We start from the raw sequence: 20,702 nt of genomic DNA, 5'->3' as shown, positions 1-20,702 counted from the left end.
AAATGATTTAGAAAGAATCAAACATTTATCCTGCCTTTTCTATAACAATTATACCATAAGACAACTAAACAGAAGAAAGGAATTTCTCTTTATATATTCAAGCTAATAAATGAAAAAAAAGTTCAAATTAAAATACCCCACCATTCTGTAATTCTTAATGAACTCATGGATCTAGTATTGAGCATTACTGGTTGCTAATATCACACAAAGATGGATAATTGATATGCTGTGCTTCCTGACAAAAGAACAGAACAATCCCTATAAAATAGCCTTACCAGAAATGGTGGGGTGGGGGGTTGCTATTAAATGTGAATTATATTCAGCCCTCTCCAGGTCTAACTACCTATCTGTAAAAATAAAAATGACAGGGGTAACAATCATAAAAATATCAATTATGGGAAATTCCAAGAAAGATGACCTGATTTAACAAATAAACTACGAGAGAGGAGAGAGGCAGGAGAGGAAACACTACCCATTGGAAATACTGAGGATATAGCTCAGTTGGTAGAGTGCTTGCCTTGCATGCACAAGGACCTGGGTTCAAGCCCCAGCACCAAAAAAACAAAAACAAAACAAAATAAAAAAACACCCTAAAACAAAACAAAACAAAACTTTGCCATGTCTTAAAAGACATCATTCATTCATAACTTATGGGCCTTATTTGGTTATCAATTCATTCTAAAAAATCACATTTGAAATAGTTGGAAATATGAAGATTAGATGATTGAAGAAATTACAATAAATGATACTGTGATTATGTCAAAAAGGATAGGGAGCATGTCTTTCCTTTTAGAGATACATAATAAAATATTTATGGATTAAATGTTAACAACAGAGAAGAACATAAAGGAACATGTAGATGGGGGAGGACCTGCCATAAGGTTTTAAGGCTGGGCGCTGGAGGTTCACTGTACTCTTCTGACTACTTTTGTGTATGTTAAAAATTCACAACAGGCACTTTAAAAATGTAACGTTCTTTTTTTTTTTTTTTTTGGTACTGGGGATTGGATCCAGAGGCACTTTACTGCTGAGCCACACAACCCCAGCCCCTCTTTATTTTTTATTTTGAAACAGGGTCGCACTAAGTTACAATCTCAACCTCCTGAGTCACTGGGATTATAGTCATGTGCCACTGGACCCGGTTTGTTCCCATAAATTTAACACGAGGTCTGAGATGTAACTCAGTGGCAAAGCACTTGCCCAGCATGTGCAAGACCCTGAATTTGATCCCTACTACCCCAAGTTAAAAAAAAAAAAAAAAGCAAAAAGCTTACTAAATTTCATTATTATTTACCACATTACCAAATTTTAGGAATATTAAGTATTACTAGTTGCAGATAGTATTGGTATCCCACAGCAGATAAACTAGACTCATTGGAAAATTGCATTTAAAATATTTTTGTTTTGATTGGTCAATGTACTAAAAATATTAACTTCAAAAAGCATTCTACTACATAACCACAAAACCTGAACAGGACATTATGTTACCTTATAATAGTTTGGTTCCCATTAGTAATCAATTTTATCTCAACAATTCTTACATGTACACACAAGCAATTATTAAACATTGTTTTCTATACCTAATAAGGTATGAACAATTTTGAAGTATTATACACAGCAGACAAGTACAGCTTTGATCTTTGCGATTATCATGCCTCATGCTTTGTTCATCTTTGTCTCAAAGGACAGAAGTCAGATTCAGTGTATTAAATGTGAAAAAAAAATTACTGGTTTACCTTCATTATTAAAATTTCCTTTCAGAGGAGCAGCTTATTTTTAAAATGACAACAACAAAAACAAAAAGTGCAAAAGCATGGCCTAATAAACAAAACAGATATGCTTTAAAGCATATTATTTGCAGGTCAGTTAAATAACTTAATATACTGTACCTTACAAGCAGCAGAACAGAATGGTGCTAAATCAAGCGTAAGTGGAAAATCTACATGTCTGTTTACTTTACGAAGACTCAAGCCAGCCTTAAAAATACCAAAAACAAATTTTTAATACAACTTAATTAGCTCTAAAGACTGGGTTAATTAAAATCCCAAAAGGAATTCTAGAAGTTATTTTTTTTTCATATAGATAAACAAACGTGACTAATCAAGAGTCCAAAATTCATATGACTAAGTTAAAAATCAGGTTTTCATACATTGCTACTGAAAAGAGTACTCATTTACATGGAGATTTTTACCATGAACAATAAGGGAAATGATTACTTTCACTGTGGCTTATCAACACTTATGGAAAAATAAATTTAATCTGTTAAATGTTAAGCTACTAACATATGTGCTTTCATGAAAATGTATCCAACTGAAGAGTCAAATCCCTGGTATTCTGGGCCTAATTCAATGACTTGTTAACAGTGAACTTGCCTCTAAACAACCTCATTTAGGTGAATGCTGAAAACAAGGATAAACTGATTATATTATGTCCTTTTCTAAAATTCAGTAAGTTTTATTTTTAAAATTCAATAATATTCATTCGCTAAAAAAGAAAAAAAAAAAAACCTGAGCACTTGAAACATTTATCAGTAAAAGTAAATGTAATATATATAAATCTTCATGTTCTTAAATAAGCTCTACCTCTTTTTATGTTTTTAATTTCCAAAGCCAAACCTTGCAAAATGTATGACTGGCATTATAAAATGGTAATAAAACAAGCTGATAGACTACAGAATATATTGGGTAGGAGACCTATAAATGGACACTACTGGAATGAGAAAATACTTAAATCTGAACTGTCTAGATAGACTCTCTAATAGACACCTCCTTTCACAGGACTTTCATGACTTTGGTTTTTCCATTGCAAATCACATAATTTCACTGTTGATCTGCTGCTTATTTCTTGTTTTTCTTTAAAGTAAGAAATAAGATTATTTGGTTATTTTTTGGAAAATATAACCAATAACTGATTTGTTTTTGTTTTCTCAAATGATCTTTAGAAAGTTCAACATGATATCTGACATAAAATTTTATGAGGTCGTATCTCAAGAATAAATATTTGAGGCTGGGGATATAGCTCAGTTGGTAGAGTGCTTGCCTCACACGCAACAAGGCCCTGGGTTGAATCCCCAGCACCATACACACACACACACACACACACACACACAATAAATATTTGATCTACTTTTAATTATTTTTTCTCATTTTTAATCAGGTGACATTTATAATTTTCCAATACATGTACTGTAATTGTTTCAAGTTTTTGTATCCTCCACAATCAGGACTTCACTGCTGAAAAACCATCCCATATAGAAGATATTTTGTAAAGGCTTTTAATATTAGATGAATCTTTTCACAGAGGATAATTTTGGAAAAATATCTAGCCTTATATTTGGGCATATGCGCTCTCCTGACTTTTTAAAATTTTTAATAGAATGAGACACAATATTTTCCTCATGTCATTAAAATATAAATCTGATGATTCATATACTGGATACCAAAGTTAGGCCTTGAACCTGTCATAATCTATATAAGTGGTATATGTAATTTTGTGTATATCTCTATTTCCTTGCAAGGGGTTCTTAGAAGTGAAATTACTTAAGAGTATTTTTATTCAAACACTGATTCAAATCATTTCTAATGTTCTTGATATCCATTACTAATTTACTTTCCAGATGGTGTTATCAATTTATATGCCCACTGCTGAACAATGAGAATGCATATATCCCACTCCATCCATATCAGCACTACTGTATCTTTGCTAATTTGAACACGCTAAAAAAGCGAATCTATGGATGTGTAACTGATGTGATTCTGCAATCTGTGTATGGGGTGAAGGTGGGAGTTCATAACCCACTTGAATCAAAGTGTGGAATATGATATGTCAAGAAATTTGTAATGTTTTGAACAACCCACAATAAAAAATTAAAAATATAAAAAAGCGAATCTATCATTTTACTTTATTTCTTTTGCTATGAACAATGCACCTATTTTTAATGTCTTGGAATCTGTACATCTTCTAGAACTGTCAACTGATATTTTTTATACATGTTACTGTTAGGGATATTTTCTAGCTAGTCTTTAAGAGCTATTTACATATTTACAATGTTAATCATTGGAATGTTTATGACAAAGACATCTATCCAGTTTGAGATTTGCCTTTCAGTATTGTGAAAGATTCTAATATTATAGAGAAATAGACTTTAAGAGAAACTAGAAACAGAGACATTACTTAGGGATTGTGCTCCCTACAATTCTCGATCCTTGGAAATTAGAATATAGCTTTGCAGACATTATGTTTCACTTGAGAACAAGAAGGGTCTGAGATGTTCATAAATATTTCCCTTTATGCACATGAATTTTCTAAGTTGTTCCTAAAGAGGGATTAAATACCAAATATAAAATAGCTATAGTACACTGTGAAATTAGCATCTACAATCCAAAATGATCCTCTCTTGTTCACAGAATCACTGCAGATGCAACCCTTCTGCTAGACATTCTTTTGCTTCTGTTCTCCATGGCCATTTCTATAATTTTGGCTATAGAGAATCAAAAACTTAATCTAATCTTTCTATAGACAGAAGTAGGGTCAGAGAAAAATCTTTTCCTGCCCCCTGAAATATTCAGTCAAAACTCTCAATCCAGGCTTGGGTTGTGACTCAGTGAGTGTATGATTAGAATGTGCAATGCCCTGGGTGTGTTCTGTGTGTGTGTGTGTGTGTGTGTCTCTCTCTCTCTCTCTCTCTCTCACACACACACACACACACACACACACACCTCTCAATCTTTTTCCTTAAGATTTCTTTCATGAATTTTACACTTAGAAAGTCTTTCACACAGATATCAGATCAAATACTCATTTTTTCTAGTCTTCTTAATAATTTGCTTGATGCATTAAAAATATATCTGAAAATCTGGGCTGAGGTTGTGGTACAGTGCTTGCCTAGCATGATGTGTGAGTCACTGGGTTCAATTCTTAGCACACATATAAATTAATAAATAAATAAAGATCCATCACCAAATAAAAAAATTTAAAATATATATGGGTATATGATACAAAGTTCTAATTATGTATTTTCCAAAGAAGCATTTTCCCTAAATCTTTTACTGAACAAATCTAGAATCATAATAGCTTTAAATTACACTCATGTTTTATTTTTGACATTTCCAACTAAACTCCTTTAACTACTATAATATTTTAACTTATTCATTTTCCAGAGAAATTTAAAAATAACTTTCAAAATGCAAAAACAATCCTCTTGAGAAAAGACACTGAATTAAAAACCACAAATAATTAGACAAAAACCTAACACATTGAAAGTATTTAAATTGGGATGGGCTTGGCGGCACCTGCCTATAATCCCAGCCACTCCAGAGTCTGAAGCAAGAGAATTGCAAGTTCAAGGCCAGCCTTGGCAACTTAGCAAGACACTAGATCAAAATAAAAACAAATTAAAAAAAAAAAAAAAGAGCTGTGGACGTAGCTGAGTGATAAGAGTGCCCTTGAGTTCAGTAACTAGTACTGCAAAAGAAAAAAAAAATTTAAACTGGACACTAGTGTGTAGCTACAATTCTAGCTACATGGGAGGGTGAGGCAGGAGAATCTCAAGTTTGAGGCCAACCTGGTCAACAGAGCAAGAACACATCTCAAAAAACAAAAACTACAACAACAACAACAAAAAAAGAAAATTAGTTTGCCTCCCATTATGAAGTTCTAAAAGTGTAGGACCTGCCTTGGAGCCATTCTTTATATTCCCAGCCAACACCGACAGCCAAGAACCCTTTCAGTGTGATCAGAAGAGCTCAGAAAGTTGAGTGTACTTTACTACTGTTCTGCTTATAAATATGTTTATTAAAACTTATTTTCTATCACACATACCAATCACAGACATTACTAAGGGTCCTACCGTCTAAATCTTCAAGTACTACAAATTAAACAATTTTAATCAGAAAAGTCTTGTAAACTATTATGGCTAAACTAGTAGGAAATCCTACGTGGCAAATTTTTAAAAAAATATTTTTTAAGTTGTAAATGGACACAATATCTTTATTTTATTTTGTATTTTTATGTGGTGCTGAGGATCGAACCCAGTGCCTCACATGTGCGAGGCAACTGCTCTACCACTTAGCTACAACCCCAGCCCCACATGGCAAATTTTTAAACTCAGTAAGTTACTCTCTAATCTTTGACAATATTCCCCAAAACACAGGACTCCACAAAACACCTAATGAAAATGAATGACTAGAGTTCTATAAAAGGACTTTTACCTGATGGAATCTTTTAAGATGGAGAATTAGAATAGCTGGAGCAGCAGAAATAAGCAATTGCTTCCTGGCATTAGTATAAACTCCTTCTGCTTTCTTTTCTGCATAAAAGCAACAAATTTATTTGTAAAAATTCCACATTATATATTACCTATAATATAATATAACAAGAATTTATATAGCAACATCATACCATTTTGTTTTAAGTGTTAAGAAATTGGACTTCTGATTACAGGGTACCTCTCTATTCCTTTCCATAACTCCACTGAGATGAAAGTAAAGATGTATGTTTGTTTGTTTGTTAAGGCATAAAGACTGGAAGAGGAGGCACAAGAAAATGTTGGATGCTAGAATGCTAATTACTTATTGTTAGTAGCCCCTTCCAGCCAAATACCACCAGAAGCAACTTTAATTTTAAAAGTTGAGTCTATTACTCATTGCAGCAAAGAGAGAACACACAACATGGCAAATCACGGGGCATTTCAGTAAGTTTGATAGAAAGGACTTATGACAAGATTTAAATATGGGCAATCGCATATTTAACTTGAATTAATTTAAGTTGGTACTTCTTACTTCTCCCATCCATCCATTTCTTTAATTACTAGTGTACTAAGCCTGTCTTTATTCTTATGCTTTGGATCAAGAGTTTTTTGTGTTTTTTTTTTACCATAACGGGACAACCCATTCCAGGGCTAGCTAAATCCTGGAAACAGTAAAACAATTTAAGCTCACCTTTCATGTGCAAACTAACCAAGCCCGTATACCAATAACAACATCCTTGATTGAGCTCTCACACTCTGGGCTACTCAGAGACCAAAACAAAGGATCTTGCCAATTTTCTGTTTCTCTTTCACTTTTTATGCTCCATCTGCCCCTAGTACTTCTCCATGTGGCCTTGTATAACATCTACCCCCCTACTTCTTGGGAACTGTGACTAATTTTTCAGTGTCAATCATTTCTTGATTCCTTGACTTCACCATACCTGAATAATAAAACCTACATGTTTAAAACAAATAGTCACCTTAAGCGTATTCTTTCCACTCAATTAAGGTGAGAGTGCACTGAAAATTCTTACTTAACAATATCCCCCTTTCCCACTTTAATCTGGTTAAACTAAACACAGTCATTGTATCACTAGCTTAATAACATGCAAATATTTAAAATCTTCAAATCTATACCTTGAGTTTACAACAGATGATGGGATTTCTGAAGGTCTTACTTTCACCAACAATCTTACTAGTGATACAACTAAGTTTTAGAGCTGTTTCTTTCAGAAAGATTTCAGATAGTTATTTCTTTCAAATAAGATGTGGATTTGCATTTTTCAAGGCAGAAATGTATACTTCATGATCTTCAATTATTTCAACAATAATCTATTGAAAATATTTTCTCCCTAGTGAGTGCCTCAAGTGCTAAGGCAAAAATACAAGATAATCACTGGGCCAACTAGCTCAAGTATGAAGATAAGGTTCCCAGGTGCTTGAATAGGGGATTAATAACTCATTAGTCACTAATAATCCATTAATAATACAAAAACAAATTAAGCTAAATGTTTACCTGCAGAATTATTTTCCTTTTGGTACTTCTGTTTCTTTTCAGTACAATTCTCACATAGAAGCTTATTATTCCCCATTAGTAATTCCATAGATGTAAACTGGTACAAACAGGACTGAACCGAACATTCTTTAGAAGTAGTTACATAGCTCTGAGAAAGGGTCTGAAAAGCATTCTGGGAACTGTGAGACCTCATATGCTTCTCCTCTGAAAAACATAAATTACTTGAAACACTGGGTAGCTGACTTTCTCTGTCAAAATCTCTATTTCCAATTACAGTGCTGCTCAAACAAAGTTCAGAAATTGCTTCAGCCATTTCCTCATCACCACTGTCAGTCTCCTTGGGGTGTGGCAGTTCACTTGCAGATGGGTGGTGAAGGTGCCCATCTGTGTACATACAGGATTCACTGCTGGATCTAAATAGCACAGTCTGCTTTGAAGCACTTTCAGATTCTGAAGCCTCACTGTCTGCATCAGCACTACTTTCAGAATGACAGGCTTCTTTTTCACTACCATCCGTAGGGCTTTCATTCAGAGATGACTCAGTACTCACGATGTTTGCATATACTGACAACTCCCCACTGGTTTCAAGGTTTTCATTTTTCTGATATATAAAAACAGTTTTCTCTTCCCCAGATGACAATTTTCTTATATGGTTTCTGTCATGAATTAGTTGATTCTGTAAGTTGACAGTGTTTTCAGAGAAAAGAATTTTATGACCTTATTGAAAATAAATGCTAAGAAGTCCCACTTAGCTGTCCACAATTGTTAAATAAGCACTACTTCTCTGAAAGTCATTTACTAAATCTAAACTTAAACTAAGATGAACAGAAGATATACTAACAAATAGTTCTAATTTATTTTTTAAAGGTGCATTTCTTTTTTTTTTAAATATTTATTTTTTTAGGTGTGGATGGACACAACAATGCCTTTATTTTTATGTGGTGCCGAGGATCGAACCTGGGTCCCGCCCGTGCTAGGCGAGTGCTCTACCACTGAGCCACAATCCCAGCCCCTCTAATTTAAAAGTAAAACTTAACATGGAAAACCAACATCTTCAGTAGAACAGGGCTATAAGGGGGACTTTTCAACTATAAGTCTTTCCATACTTGTTGATTTTTACATATTGAAGACGTAGTGGGTATTTTTAAATAAAAGTTAAAAAGTAACAAACTACAAACTCTATTATGACAGTGTTGCCTGCCGCCACTGATCTGAAAGAAAATATTTTATTTGTGTCTAGACTTTAGCTTGCCTATTAATTGCTGCTTTTAAATTAGATTAAGTAGTGCCAAAGTAGTGTTTCTTGTCAAGGTGATTATTTCTCCATTTGTATTTACGTTTCTATCTTGGTTTAATTTCTCACTGTTGTTTACTCACCTGATGCTTCTTTGTCATTCTTTGCATTAAACTCCATATTAAAGGATTAATGAGATAACTAGAACAATTTAGCAAAAAGAAAAAGTAAAAAATTCAATAATATAGCTGGCTTGGGAGGCTGAAACAGGAGGATCACAAGTTCAAAGCCAGCCCCAGCAAAAACAAGGTACTAAGCAACTCAGTGAGAGCCAGTCTCTAAATAAATACAAATAGGGCTGGGAATGTGGCTCAGTGGTTGGGTGCCCACCCCTGAGTTCAATCCCTGGTACCACCCCCCCAAAAAGAGACAATACAAAAATTTATTAAAGTTCAGTACTTATACCTCATTATTGATTTTAAAAGACACAAGGTGCTTCTGTTTTTGTTAAATTCACTTTAATTTGTATGGGGAAAGTTTATTTAAACCTCGAAAATATAAGATGAAAATGTTCAAAGAGATACTATCTTTCCTAGGTGTTCTTAAAATTCCCAGTGCTAAATTATGAGTCAACACCACATGATAAATAAGAATATTCTTGCAATTGTTTTACTTGGACTTAAAAACCGAAGTATATGTTTAATTTAATCCCTTGAAATATTTACATAGGATAAGTTGACAATTTCTCAAATATTTATGCATAATATTATAAGCAATTTAGCCCAGAAAAACAGTAAAATCCCTTTGAACGTGGAGGTTTTGTCTCAACTATGTTGCCAAGGCTAGCCTCAAACTATCAGGCACAAATGGTCCCCCTACCTCAGCCTCGCAAGTAGCTAAGACTATAAGTATGTGCCATTGCACTCAGCTCCTCAAGTCTTTTCTCTGTGAAATAAATCCCACATAAATCATACATGCTTCAAGGTGTATATTTAAAAGATATTCTTTAGGGGATGAGGGCACAGTGCAGTGGTAACGCACTTGCTCATGGCCCTGAGTTCAATACCCAGATACTCTTTGTAAAAACATAACCACAGTACCATCATCATACATTAAAAAATATTAATAATTTCTAAACATAAAATTTCTAATGACATTTATATTTAACTTTTTGCTTCTTGAATATGGCACCATAAAAAGACTTAACGGTTTCTAGAGAGTAGAAACCAGGAAGTATTCATTAGAACCAACTTGATTGAGAATACACCACCACTTATAAGTTTTCTTGCCAAAAAATTAAATAAATAATCAAATCTGAACCTAACATAGCTTTTAGATCTAAATCACTTTAGAGAGGAAATAAAGGAGACGGAAGAACCTGTGAATATCATAGGAATACAATAGTAAATATTACTTAATGTGGGAATGTGGAAAAATGCTAAAAAAATGGATGATTTCTTTGGTTAATAAATTGCAAAAAGAAAATGTGATTAAATAAAGAGTTAAAGACACATGATACTCTTTGGGCCCAGGTATTCTGGAGGTTAAGGCAAGAGGCCAGCCTGGGCATCCTAGCAAGACACTTTCTCAAAATAAAAAATAAAAAGGGTTGGAGATGTAGTTCAGTGATAGAGTACACTTGGACTAAAGTACCAGTACTGGAGGAAGAGAGAAAGAAAGAAAGACAGTCAGACACACACATACACACACACACACAATCCAGACTTTGGGGATGGTACAAGAAGATCTCAGAAATGACTGTCCCAAATTAACAAGTGAATTACAACTCCAAAAGGGAACATATGGAATATAGCCTTTGAATCACCTCTTTTAAAAGCCCCATGTTCCTGTGATGGGCAGAATCACAAACTTTGAGACAGGAGTCCCCTATGTTTCTCCTTTGCAAGCAAAGCAATAAACCTTCTTTTTCCTTTTTCTCAAAACAAAACAAACAAAAAAGAAAAGAAAAGAAAAACCTGAGTATTTATGAGGGAACTGAAGAAATTTCAATAATGACTGAATGCTTGGTTTCACAAAGAAGTATTAATATTTTTATGTATGATGATGGTACTGTCGTCATGTTTTTACAAAGGGCATTTGGGTACTGAATTCAGGGACTTGAGCAAGTGAGCTATACCCATGGCTCTTAAAGAATACCTTTTATTTTTTTATTTAAATGGAAATTATTATTTTAAAAATATCTTTGTTTTATTTATTTTTATGTGGTGCTGAGGATTGAACCCAGGGCCTCACATGCCCTAGGCGAGCACTCTACCGCTGAGCCACAACCCCTAGCCTCAAGAGTATCTTTTAAATAAATATCTTGAAGTATGTATAATTTTTGTCGGATTTATTTCAAAATAATCTGGGTGGGGAAGGGTGGAATGTGGGACAGATACTGCAAAAACATAATTAGCCATGAATTGATAATATGAAGCTGAGAAATGGGTGCATGGGAGTTTATTATATTATTCTCTCTACTTTTGTATATATTTAAAATATTTCTCAATAAAAAGTTAAAAAAACAAATATTTAACAAATGTTCATAGTCTCACCTTATCTTTTGATGAAGAATGCTTCTTGGCAGCTCTGGGTTGAGTATTTTCTATAGTAACAGTGCCACTGTACTGATCAGGATCTGTCTCCTGTAAACTTCTATATTTACTCATTTTTCCCAAAAGCACAGGTTTTGATACCTATGTAGATGCCATATACATAACACAAAACTTCTTAAGCAAATAAATTTTGGATATACCTTTCTTTTTAAAATCTCTTAACTCACTAAAAATATAAAAAGATTATTTTCTTAACATTAATTCTCAAAAGCATAAGGATTTAAATTCCTGGAGAATAAGAAGTATATCATACTTAATGCATACATGCATAAACCCCACTATCGAAACACCATACAAACTCAGTTATATGTAAAACATAATGACTCTCAGACATCTGACAATACACTCAAAAAATATCTAAATGAGTGAATAAATGCTCTTCACAAAGCCCTCAAAATTACTTTTTTTTCTCCTTACCCTTTCTTCTATTATAGGAAGTGAAATATCAATGAAAGGATCTTTCACAGTGGAGATCTTAAAAAGAAAACAAATTGAGAACTTCTGTTAGAATTATAATATAGACATGTAGTTCCGTAAAGTATCAAAGAAATCAAACTTCCCAGTTCAAAGTTTTAAATTAAAACAAAGCATGAAATGTTAAGGAAAAAAACCATGGGGAAAGAAGCAGAGACTTTGACAGTGTTTTGAAGATTGCTTAGGCTAATTGTTTTAAAAGATACTTTCTACCTTTGTGAGAGAGAAATCAACTTCTATGTTGGTTATTGCAGAAATTTAAGTTATAGCAGGTTGACACATTATGTTTAAATGGGATAGGCTAGAAGGATATATAATTTATAATCCTGATTTTATAAGACTAAAGAGGGCAGAAGAGTACTTCACAATCTGGGACAGAAAAAATGGATATAAAGACTCTTTTTTACCAATCAAGTCTGACAAAAGTTTAAATTTACCATACTCTAAGCCATATACTTTCAGAAGTATTCCTTATGAAGCGACTGAAAATCTCTAACAATTTATACATGCTTTAAGTTGTTAAAGATGAAATTTAAAATAAAAAGTATTACTGAATTCAAAGATGAGCCAAGACAAAAACAAAAAATGTTAGTAAGTCTTATAGATATAAAATTGAAATTAAGTGTTATAGAATCACCCTAAATTATGTTACGATTATGTCTATACAATGTAACATAGTTGCCCTTCACAGAAGTAGCTAATGTATTTTAGCAAATTAAGATAGACCAAAAGCACCTCATGGATGTGTCAAGAAGAAAAATAAAATCATAAACATAACATATTTACTTGAAAAAATAATTTTAAATTATGTTTACTTTCTAGGAGTATAGGGTATATGTTTAAAATGACTTTAAAGATTAAGTCATGTAGTCACTTATTGTGAATTTTAAAAATGACTGCTCATTAATATATGTAAAAGAAAACATAATAAAAACGATGTGACTGTAATGTATTCCAAGAAGTGAATTCCAAAGTACCTACATTTGCACATTCTTCACACATGACTGTGCTAGTTAATTCACCAATAAAGATCCGATCTATGAAGTTCATTTTCACACCTTCTTTTCCATATGCTGTAAAAATCATACTTTTTAACACTAAAAACATAGCAACCATCCAATAATGTTACATGCTATTGTCTGTTATTCAAAAGTAATCCAAATAAGGCAGACTTCTTTTATTATATTTAATAACATATTTTACTATATAATGATACAATGTCTCCTTCACTTTTTTTTTTTTTTTTTTTTTGGTAAGGGAAACACAACCATCAGCTACCAGAGTCTCTAAGAAATAAAGATTTTCTAAAACATAATAGAAAACTAAATAGAGCAATACCACTATTCCACATCTCAGCTGCTCCCATTAAACCTTGGAAAGCCTCTGTGTCTAACCTAGTAGCACACAGAAGAATAGGGAAGATTATGCTTTCAGGCTGCAGGTGCCAAGGTCATACTTATAAAAAAAAGTGATAAAAATAAGTAAACATAGCATAGACGAAGGAATTAACATGGGCATTCTTACAATTCACCTAAACACACATACACACATGCTCATAGTATTTTTTTTAATTAAAATTAGTTTGCTCAGGAAATATTTATAAATCAAAGGAAACTATGCCTGTGATTTGCTTTAAAATAATCTGGAGTTGGAAAAATAAATTAAACATAAAAAGTAGAGTCAGGCATGGTAGCACATTCCTGTCATCCTCAGGCTGAGGCTAGAATATCACAAGTTCAAGGCAAAAACAGACTACTTAGCAAGACCCTGTCTCAAAAAATAAAAAAGGGTTGGGGATTCAGAGGAATGGTATGGTGCTTTGTCTAGCATGTATGGGGCCCTGGATTCAATCCCACTACTGGAAAAAATGCTACTACTACTAAAGTAAACATAATAAGCCATGAGTGTAAAGCTGGATGATAGGTACAAGAGACTACATTATATTATTCTACTTCAACAAAAATTTGAAAATTTCCTTAGTAAACCATGAGGGAGAAAGCATATTAATAATTCTATTCACCCTTCTTTCAAACTTACCTTCTATCCTTTTTGGACCTCTACCAGGTTTCATACAAACAGTATTTATAATCATTTAAAACATTATCTGAAGCACTGAATAACATAGATTTATATTTAACATATATCAATAAATATTAATTACAATAACTTTAGAAATACTATGATAAATTAAGATATTTCATTAAGAAAAATTGTACAAGGAGTTAAAAATACAAAAAACAAAAATGGGAAGAAACTGAGCTATATACTACACATACACTAGATGGCACTATCTCAACACAAAAGAACAAGGAGCATGCTTAGGAAAAAATCTCAAATGTTTAATTAATGAGTCTTAGACGGTACAACAATTTATGTATATTTGTTTATAAATTATAGACATATAGCATGAACATTATAAAATTACAAAAGAAGTTTTAAAAAGAGGAAATAAATAAAACAAAATATTTTAAATGATTTTTAAAAATAGCCAACTACTTTATACTAACATTAGTTAGTATCACAAGGTAGATTACATACACTTAGGACTGGGTAAATTGTTCATATCACAGGATATAATCACACTGAAATATTTATAAGCTGGGAGCTTTGATTACAGTCATTGATTTTGCCCTGTATTTTGACTGATGAAGAACAAACACTAAGAATAGGCAAATTGTACTTATGTTTGACTTGTTAGTACTCTTAACAAATTATTTCTTTACAAGTTTTTGGAACAGTTAATCATTTTATCTAGATAAATTTAGATAATAACTGTAAATATATCTAAACACCAAAATGACACAATATGATAAATGTGAACTTCCAAGAGAAGATGCTGCTTTCCACATATTTTCAAGTCTCAGAAGGCCTAACATAGGTCGTCAGTGACAATCTGTATAAGTGAAATTAGTTTGTTTGCTTTTAGTTTTAAGAAACTCACAGGATACATTCTAAAATTTTCTATGTCCCATTATAGCATCTTGCCACCACTGGTGTAAGTACACCCTCCTTTTAAAGGTCTTAAGGTTAGAAAATTAGTTCATACAATGCTCTATTCTTTTTCCCAGGAGACGAATCTTAATATTGTAGAAAAAAGTTTTAACTTTAAAAGTCAACATACCTTTGACTTTTTTTCTAGTTTCTTCATCAGCCGTTTTAGTAGTTGGGTTGTTAAATGCTTTTAGAATGCTTGCTTGTATTCTCTGTAAAATAAAGTTAATAGAATCTTATGTAGTAATAATTAACTCAGAGCTCATTCTCTTTGACTTTCAAATAGCAAGGTACACTGTGGATCTCAATTCCTTAGTCTGAAAATAAAATATCTGAAATTTTTTTAAAGATAAAATATATTATTTTGTCCTTTTCTAAAATTCCATGAACACTTGAGTAACTCTCTAGTGACAAATTCTTCATAGAGTCAAAATTCCTATGTTTAGATTTTTCTCTTGAGCTTAAAGTATTTCTATCAGTTTAAAAAAGCAAGCAGAATGGAATAATACTTGGCTTTAAAGAAGAATGAATTTATGGCATTTGCCAGTAAATGGATAAAGGTGGAGAATATCATGCTAAGCAAAATAAGCAAATCCCCCCAAAAAACACAAATGCTGAATGTTTTCTCAGATATGCAGATGCTAACACACAATAAGGGAGGTGGGTGGCTAGGGGAAAATAGAGGTACTTTAGATTAGGCAGAGGGGAGTGAAGGGAGGGGAGAGGGTATGGAAGTAGGAAGGATAGTAGAATGAATTGGACATTATTACCCTATATGCAATATGACTACACAACCAGTATGATTCTATATCACATACAACCAGAAGAATGATAAGTCATACTCCATTTATGATGTGTCAAAATCCTTTTTACTGTCATGTATAACTAATTAGAATTAAAAAATGAAAATAAAAAGATTTTCCATTAGGAGGCTGAAATAAAACAGGCACAAAAAATCATTAAAAAATAAATCATAAATAATAAAGCAAGCAGCCTATTTTTCTTATCAGCTTAGAGTAAGTTTATTCTCTCTCCTCCTTTCTTTCTCCCTCTCCCTCTCTCTAAAATGACTTTCCTTAATCAGAACAGAAAAAAATAAAATAAAAATAACAAAGAGACCATCTGGAATTTCCTGTCTATGAAGAAAACCTTAAAATAGCTACCAAGTTGGTCACTATGATCTCCATATAGAATAAATAGGCATGTACATGCACATACAAACTCATATACATGCCTCAAGTCCAGAATATCAATATCCATAGAAAGAAGAATACCTCAAATCCTAATTATGATTCTATTTGAACTTAGTTGTCAGTAAATATCATACTATCAGAATTTCTTAGTAAATAATGAAGTTTGTATTTCTACATCTTATGCTTTAGGGAAAATCCAATCTCACAGAAAACTTTCAGAATGAAATAAACTACACATTCCAAGAATATAAACTTATTTAACTTAATAAATGATTACTTTCCACATTAGCTGTGTCCCTAATTAGTAGGATGAATTTCTTCTGTAATTCACATTCTGACAGTGGGATGAAAGCGAAGCTTACTGATTATCTTTCAAAATATATTTTCTATCTTGAGCACAGGTTTGGACATATAAAACCACTGTCTGAACTGGACTTCACAGTGTGAAAATGATAAATAATTCTGTTGTTAAAAAATATGTCAAAAAGAAACTAAACCCAAACTGCAGATTTCCTACAGAATAAAAACACTACATATTAGAATCCAACACATATCCATTGTTCAAAAGAAGTTTTACAACCTTAAATATTTAAATAAGTTTTAAAAAAATAAATAGTTGAAGCAATAAACTTATAGATTTAGAAAAAGGGCATCTAAAATAAATAAAAGTAGGAGGAAAGAGGTTTTTTTTAGTTGTTGATAGAACTTTATTTTTATTTGTTTATATGTGGTACTGAGAATGGAACCCAGTGCCTCACACATGTTAGGCAAGTGCTCTACCACTGAGCCACCACCCCAACCCCCAGGAAAGAGTTTTAATGAAAACAAAAATAGCAACTAAAAATAGAAAAAAATTAAGAAAAGAATCAAAAGTTAATTCTCTGGGTAGAAGATAAATAAACCCACTAGATAATCTTAAAGTATAGTGAAAGGAATAATATCATGCCTAAGAAAAAAGACAAACCACTTATAAGTTCAGGAAAATTTCAATAACTATAAGGGACTACTTTGTTCAATATCCAGGTTATTACATTTGAAAACTTAAATACAAATACCATAGATAATTTTCCAAGAAAATAACATTATTAAAATTAACCTCAGGAGAGACAGAAAATATTTCAACTATCATGGGGAGGAAAAAAAAAAAAAAGAACATTGTTTAATAGAACTTATAAAAAGCCATAGGCCCTAGTAATTTCACAGAGTAGCACCATCAAACCTATGTTTCAGGACACAGAAAAAGAGAAACTTCCAAATTATTTCCATAAAGCTTAATACAGGTAAAATAAACAAATCACACAAACTGCATACAACACAGACCAGTACCACTCATGAGAAAATTCTAAAAATGTCAGCAACAGAATAAAAACAGTAGCACATTAAAAAAACAAAAATACATTATAACCCAGTGTAAGATGCAGAAAATCTAATTTAAAAAAAATTTTTTTTTAGTTGTAGGTGAACAAATACCTTTAATTTATTTATTTAGTTTTATGTGGTGCTGAGGATCAAACCCAGTGCCTCATGCATGCTAGGCAAGTGTTCAGACACTGAGCTACAACCCCAGTCCCGGAAATCTATTAATATAAGCCATCATTGGGCTGGGGATGTGGCTCAAGTGGTAGCGCACTTGCCTGGCACGCGTGCGGCCCAGGTTCGATTCTCAGGACCACATACAAACAAAGATGTTGTGTCCACCGAAAACAAAACAAAAAAAAATATTAAATTCTCTCTCTCTCTCTCTCTCTCTCTCTCTCTCTCTCTCTCTCCCTGTTTTAAATATATATATACATACATATATATATATATATATATACACCATCATATTAATAGATTTAAGAAACAAAAAATTATAAGATCAAATCATTTGATATATTTTATTCACTAGAATCTACTATTGTAAGAGATTTAGTTGATACGGTTGGATAGAAAACACATCTTAGAAGTATAAAAATGATAAATGAAATAAAATTATTTTTATAGCATGGCTATCTGAAAAAGCTTAAAGAACCTATTGACATGAAAACTACTAAAATAAGAAAAAAATCAATAGTGGGTTATATGAAGTCAATAGCCTTCATGTAGACAAACAAAAAAACCAGAAAATATGGAAGAAAATACTCAATTTATAATAGCAACAAAAAGATAAAACATTACTCACAAACACAAAAGAAAACTTGATTAAATGGAAAGAAATACCATGTTCTTGGATAGGTCATACAGCATTATAAACATTCAAAACATACCAATCTATCCACCAAATTTATCCATCCACATATTTCCAGTAAAAACACCAACAGTTTGTCCTTCCTTCCTTCCTTCCTTTCTCTCTTTCTCTCTTTCTTTCTTTTTAAGGGGGAAAGGTAAAAGCAAAATTGATTCTAAACCAAATATGGAAAATAAACAGAACTGTAATGAAAACTCTAGTAGAGAGGGAGTACAGTGAAGGAAGATGGGCCTACTAGATTTACTTTTTTCCAGTTTTTATTGGCACACTGTAGTTGTACATAATGGTGGGACTGTTATATAATAGTACATGCACACAATATAATTTGGCCAATATCATTCCCCAGTGTTGTCCTTTTCCCTCTTCCCATCTCTCTCCTGTTCTCTTTCTCTTCTCTACTGATTTCCCTTCTATTTTCATGAGATTCTCCAACCCTTTCTTTTCCTACTAGATTTATTAAAATGCATTAAATCCTTAGTAATTAGCATTCAGACAAAAAGAACCAAAGGGAATTTCATAAAAAGTCCCAAATATATGTGTGAAAATTTGGTATAATTAGAGTATATGAAAAGTATATATTACAGAGTTCAGATATTTGTAGGATAGCTATAAGAACAAAGGAAATACCCACAGAACAGGATATATTTTAAACAGGTCAAAGGTTTAAATCTAAACAGTATGGAGATTCCTCAGAAAACTTGGAATGCAATCACTATTTGACCCTGTTAGCCCACTCTTCAGCATATACTCAAAGGACTTAAAATCATCCTACTATAGTGAAGTGGCCACATCAATAGCTAAGCTAAGAAACCAACCTAGGTGCCCTTCAACAGGTGAATGGATAAAGAAAATGTGGAACATATCCACAATGGAATATTACTCAACCATAAAGAAGAATGAAATTATGGCATTTGCTGGTAAATGGATGGAACTGGGAACTATCATGATAACTGAAATAAGCCAATCCCAAAAAACCAAAAGCTGAATGTTCTCTCCGATTGGCAGATGCTGATTCACAATGGGGGGAGGGCAGCAACAGGAAGAGTGGAGGTTTACCAGATTGGACAGTGGGGAGTGAGGGGAAGGGAAGAGGGAAAGACTGTAGAATGAACCCACATAATTTTTCTATGTTCATGTGAATACACACCAGTGTAACTCATCATGTACAACCACAAAAATGGGAAATTAATACTCCATGTCTATATGATATGTCATATGTAACTAAAAAGAACAAATAAATTTTTTTTAAAAAGGTTTAAATCTAAAAATGAACCATAAAAATATAAAAGACAGTGACATACCTTTGTAACTTTGAGTGGAAATAACCTTTTTAACTACTACAATATTCAGAAGCCACAAAGAGAATTTTAAAATTTAAAATTATTTTAAAAAAATTAAACTTAGAAAAGCCTACCATTTTATAAGCAAAATCAAAACAAAAATGACCAACTTGGAAACACATTCTCTCCCTAGACATAAAAAGCTCTTAGAAATCAGCAAAAACTGGGAGGGGGGGGGGGAAAGATGAAAAGAATGCATGCTAAAACTACCCAGAGATACCATTTATTCATCTATCAGACTGCCAAAACTTCAAAAGTTTGAGAATAATCTTTTGGTAAGGCTGTGCAGAAACAATCTCTTAAATGATACATTACTGTCAGAAATGGAAATTGTATAGTCTTTATCTACAGAGGACAAGTTGAGAATATCAAAATTATAAGTGCATATATCTATCAATAAAGGACTGGTTAAATGTGTTAAACTAAAAACTAAATAAAGAAACTTCCTATCTTCTGATATGGAAAGATCACTATAATGTGTTAAAGTGAAAAAAGACAAAAGCAAGGAGAAAGGTGTATACATGTTGAATATTTCTAATTTGAAATGTCTGGAATCAGAAGTGTTTCAAATTTTGGATTAGGGATGCTCAACCCATATCTAGTACATGCCACCTTTTGAGAAAGGAGAGAGAGAGAAATAAGGAGAGGGAAAGAAACCACATAAACCAAGAAAGACAACCACATAGGATACAAGCAACAACTGCACCAACACATAGGAAAGGCAAAGGAAATCCACAGGAGCAAAGTTACCAATGACTCCTGTCATTGCTTTTAACTGGAAAATAGAATACTTGAAGAGTAAACTGCTCATGTTCTTATTCTCCCTTCCATGCTCTGCTGCCTTGATTAGCAAGGGACGGGACAC

At 32.6% G+C, this 20,702-nt stretch overlaps 1 protein-coding gene across 6 annotated transcripts in view; it reads right to left on the bottom strand.

Moving 5' to 3' along the window:
• Usp45 (ubiquitin specific peptidase 45) overlaps window positions 1-20,702 on the bottom strand; it is an 81,379-nt gene that overhangs the window by 5,756 nt on the left and 54,921 nt on the right. For 2 of the 6 annotated variants that reach the window (XM_046430947.2, XM_046430958.2), the window contains exons 2-7: window positions 15,208-15,289; window positions 12,030-12,086; window positions 11,553-11,693; window positions 7,764-8,439; window positions 6,210-6,307; window positions 1,890-1,976 (exon numbers count right to left, since the gene is read on the bottom strand). In XM_046430947.2, the coding sequence (XP_046286903.1) occupies window positions 1,890-1,976; window positions 6,210-6,307; window positions 7,764-8,439; window positions 11,553-11,693; window positions 12,030-12,086; window positions 15,208-15,234 (1,086 nt within the window). In that variant the 5' untranslated portion in view covers window positions 15,235-15,289. Of the gene's footprint in view, window positions 1-1,889; window positions 1,977-6,209; window positions 6,308-7,763; window positions 8,440-11,551; window positions 11,694-12,029; window positions 12,087-13,067; window positions 14,980-15,207; window positions 15,290-20,702 lie in introns of those variants that run through there. The other 4 variants (XM_046430939.2, XM_046430967.2, XR_009225797.1 and 1 more) reach the window with 4 other exon arrangements.

This window comes from Marmota monax, unplaced genomic scaffold (assembly GCF_021218885.2).
Source record: "Marmota monax isolate L192 unplaced genomic scaffold, Marmota_monax_Labrador192_F-V1.1 WCK01_AAM20220418_F8-fsc00013, whole genome shotgun sequence".
NCBI classification, from domain to species: Eukaryota; Metazoa; Chordata; class Mammalia; order Rodentia; family Sciuridae; genus Marmota; species Marmota monax.
This window is presented reverse-complemented; position numbering and strand designations above follow the sequence as displayed.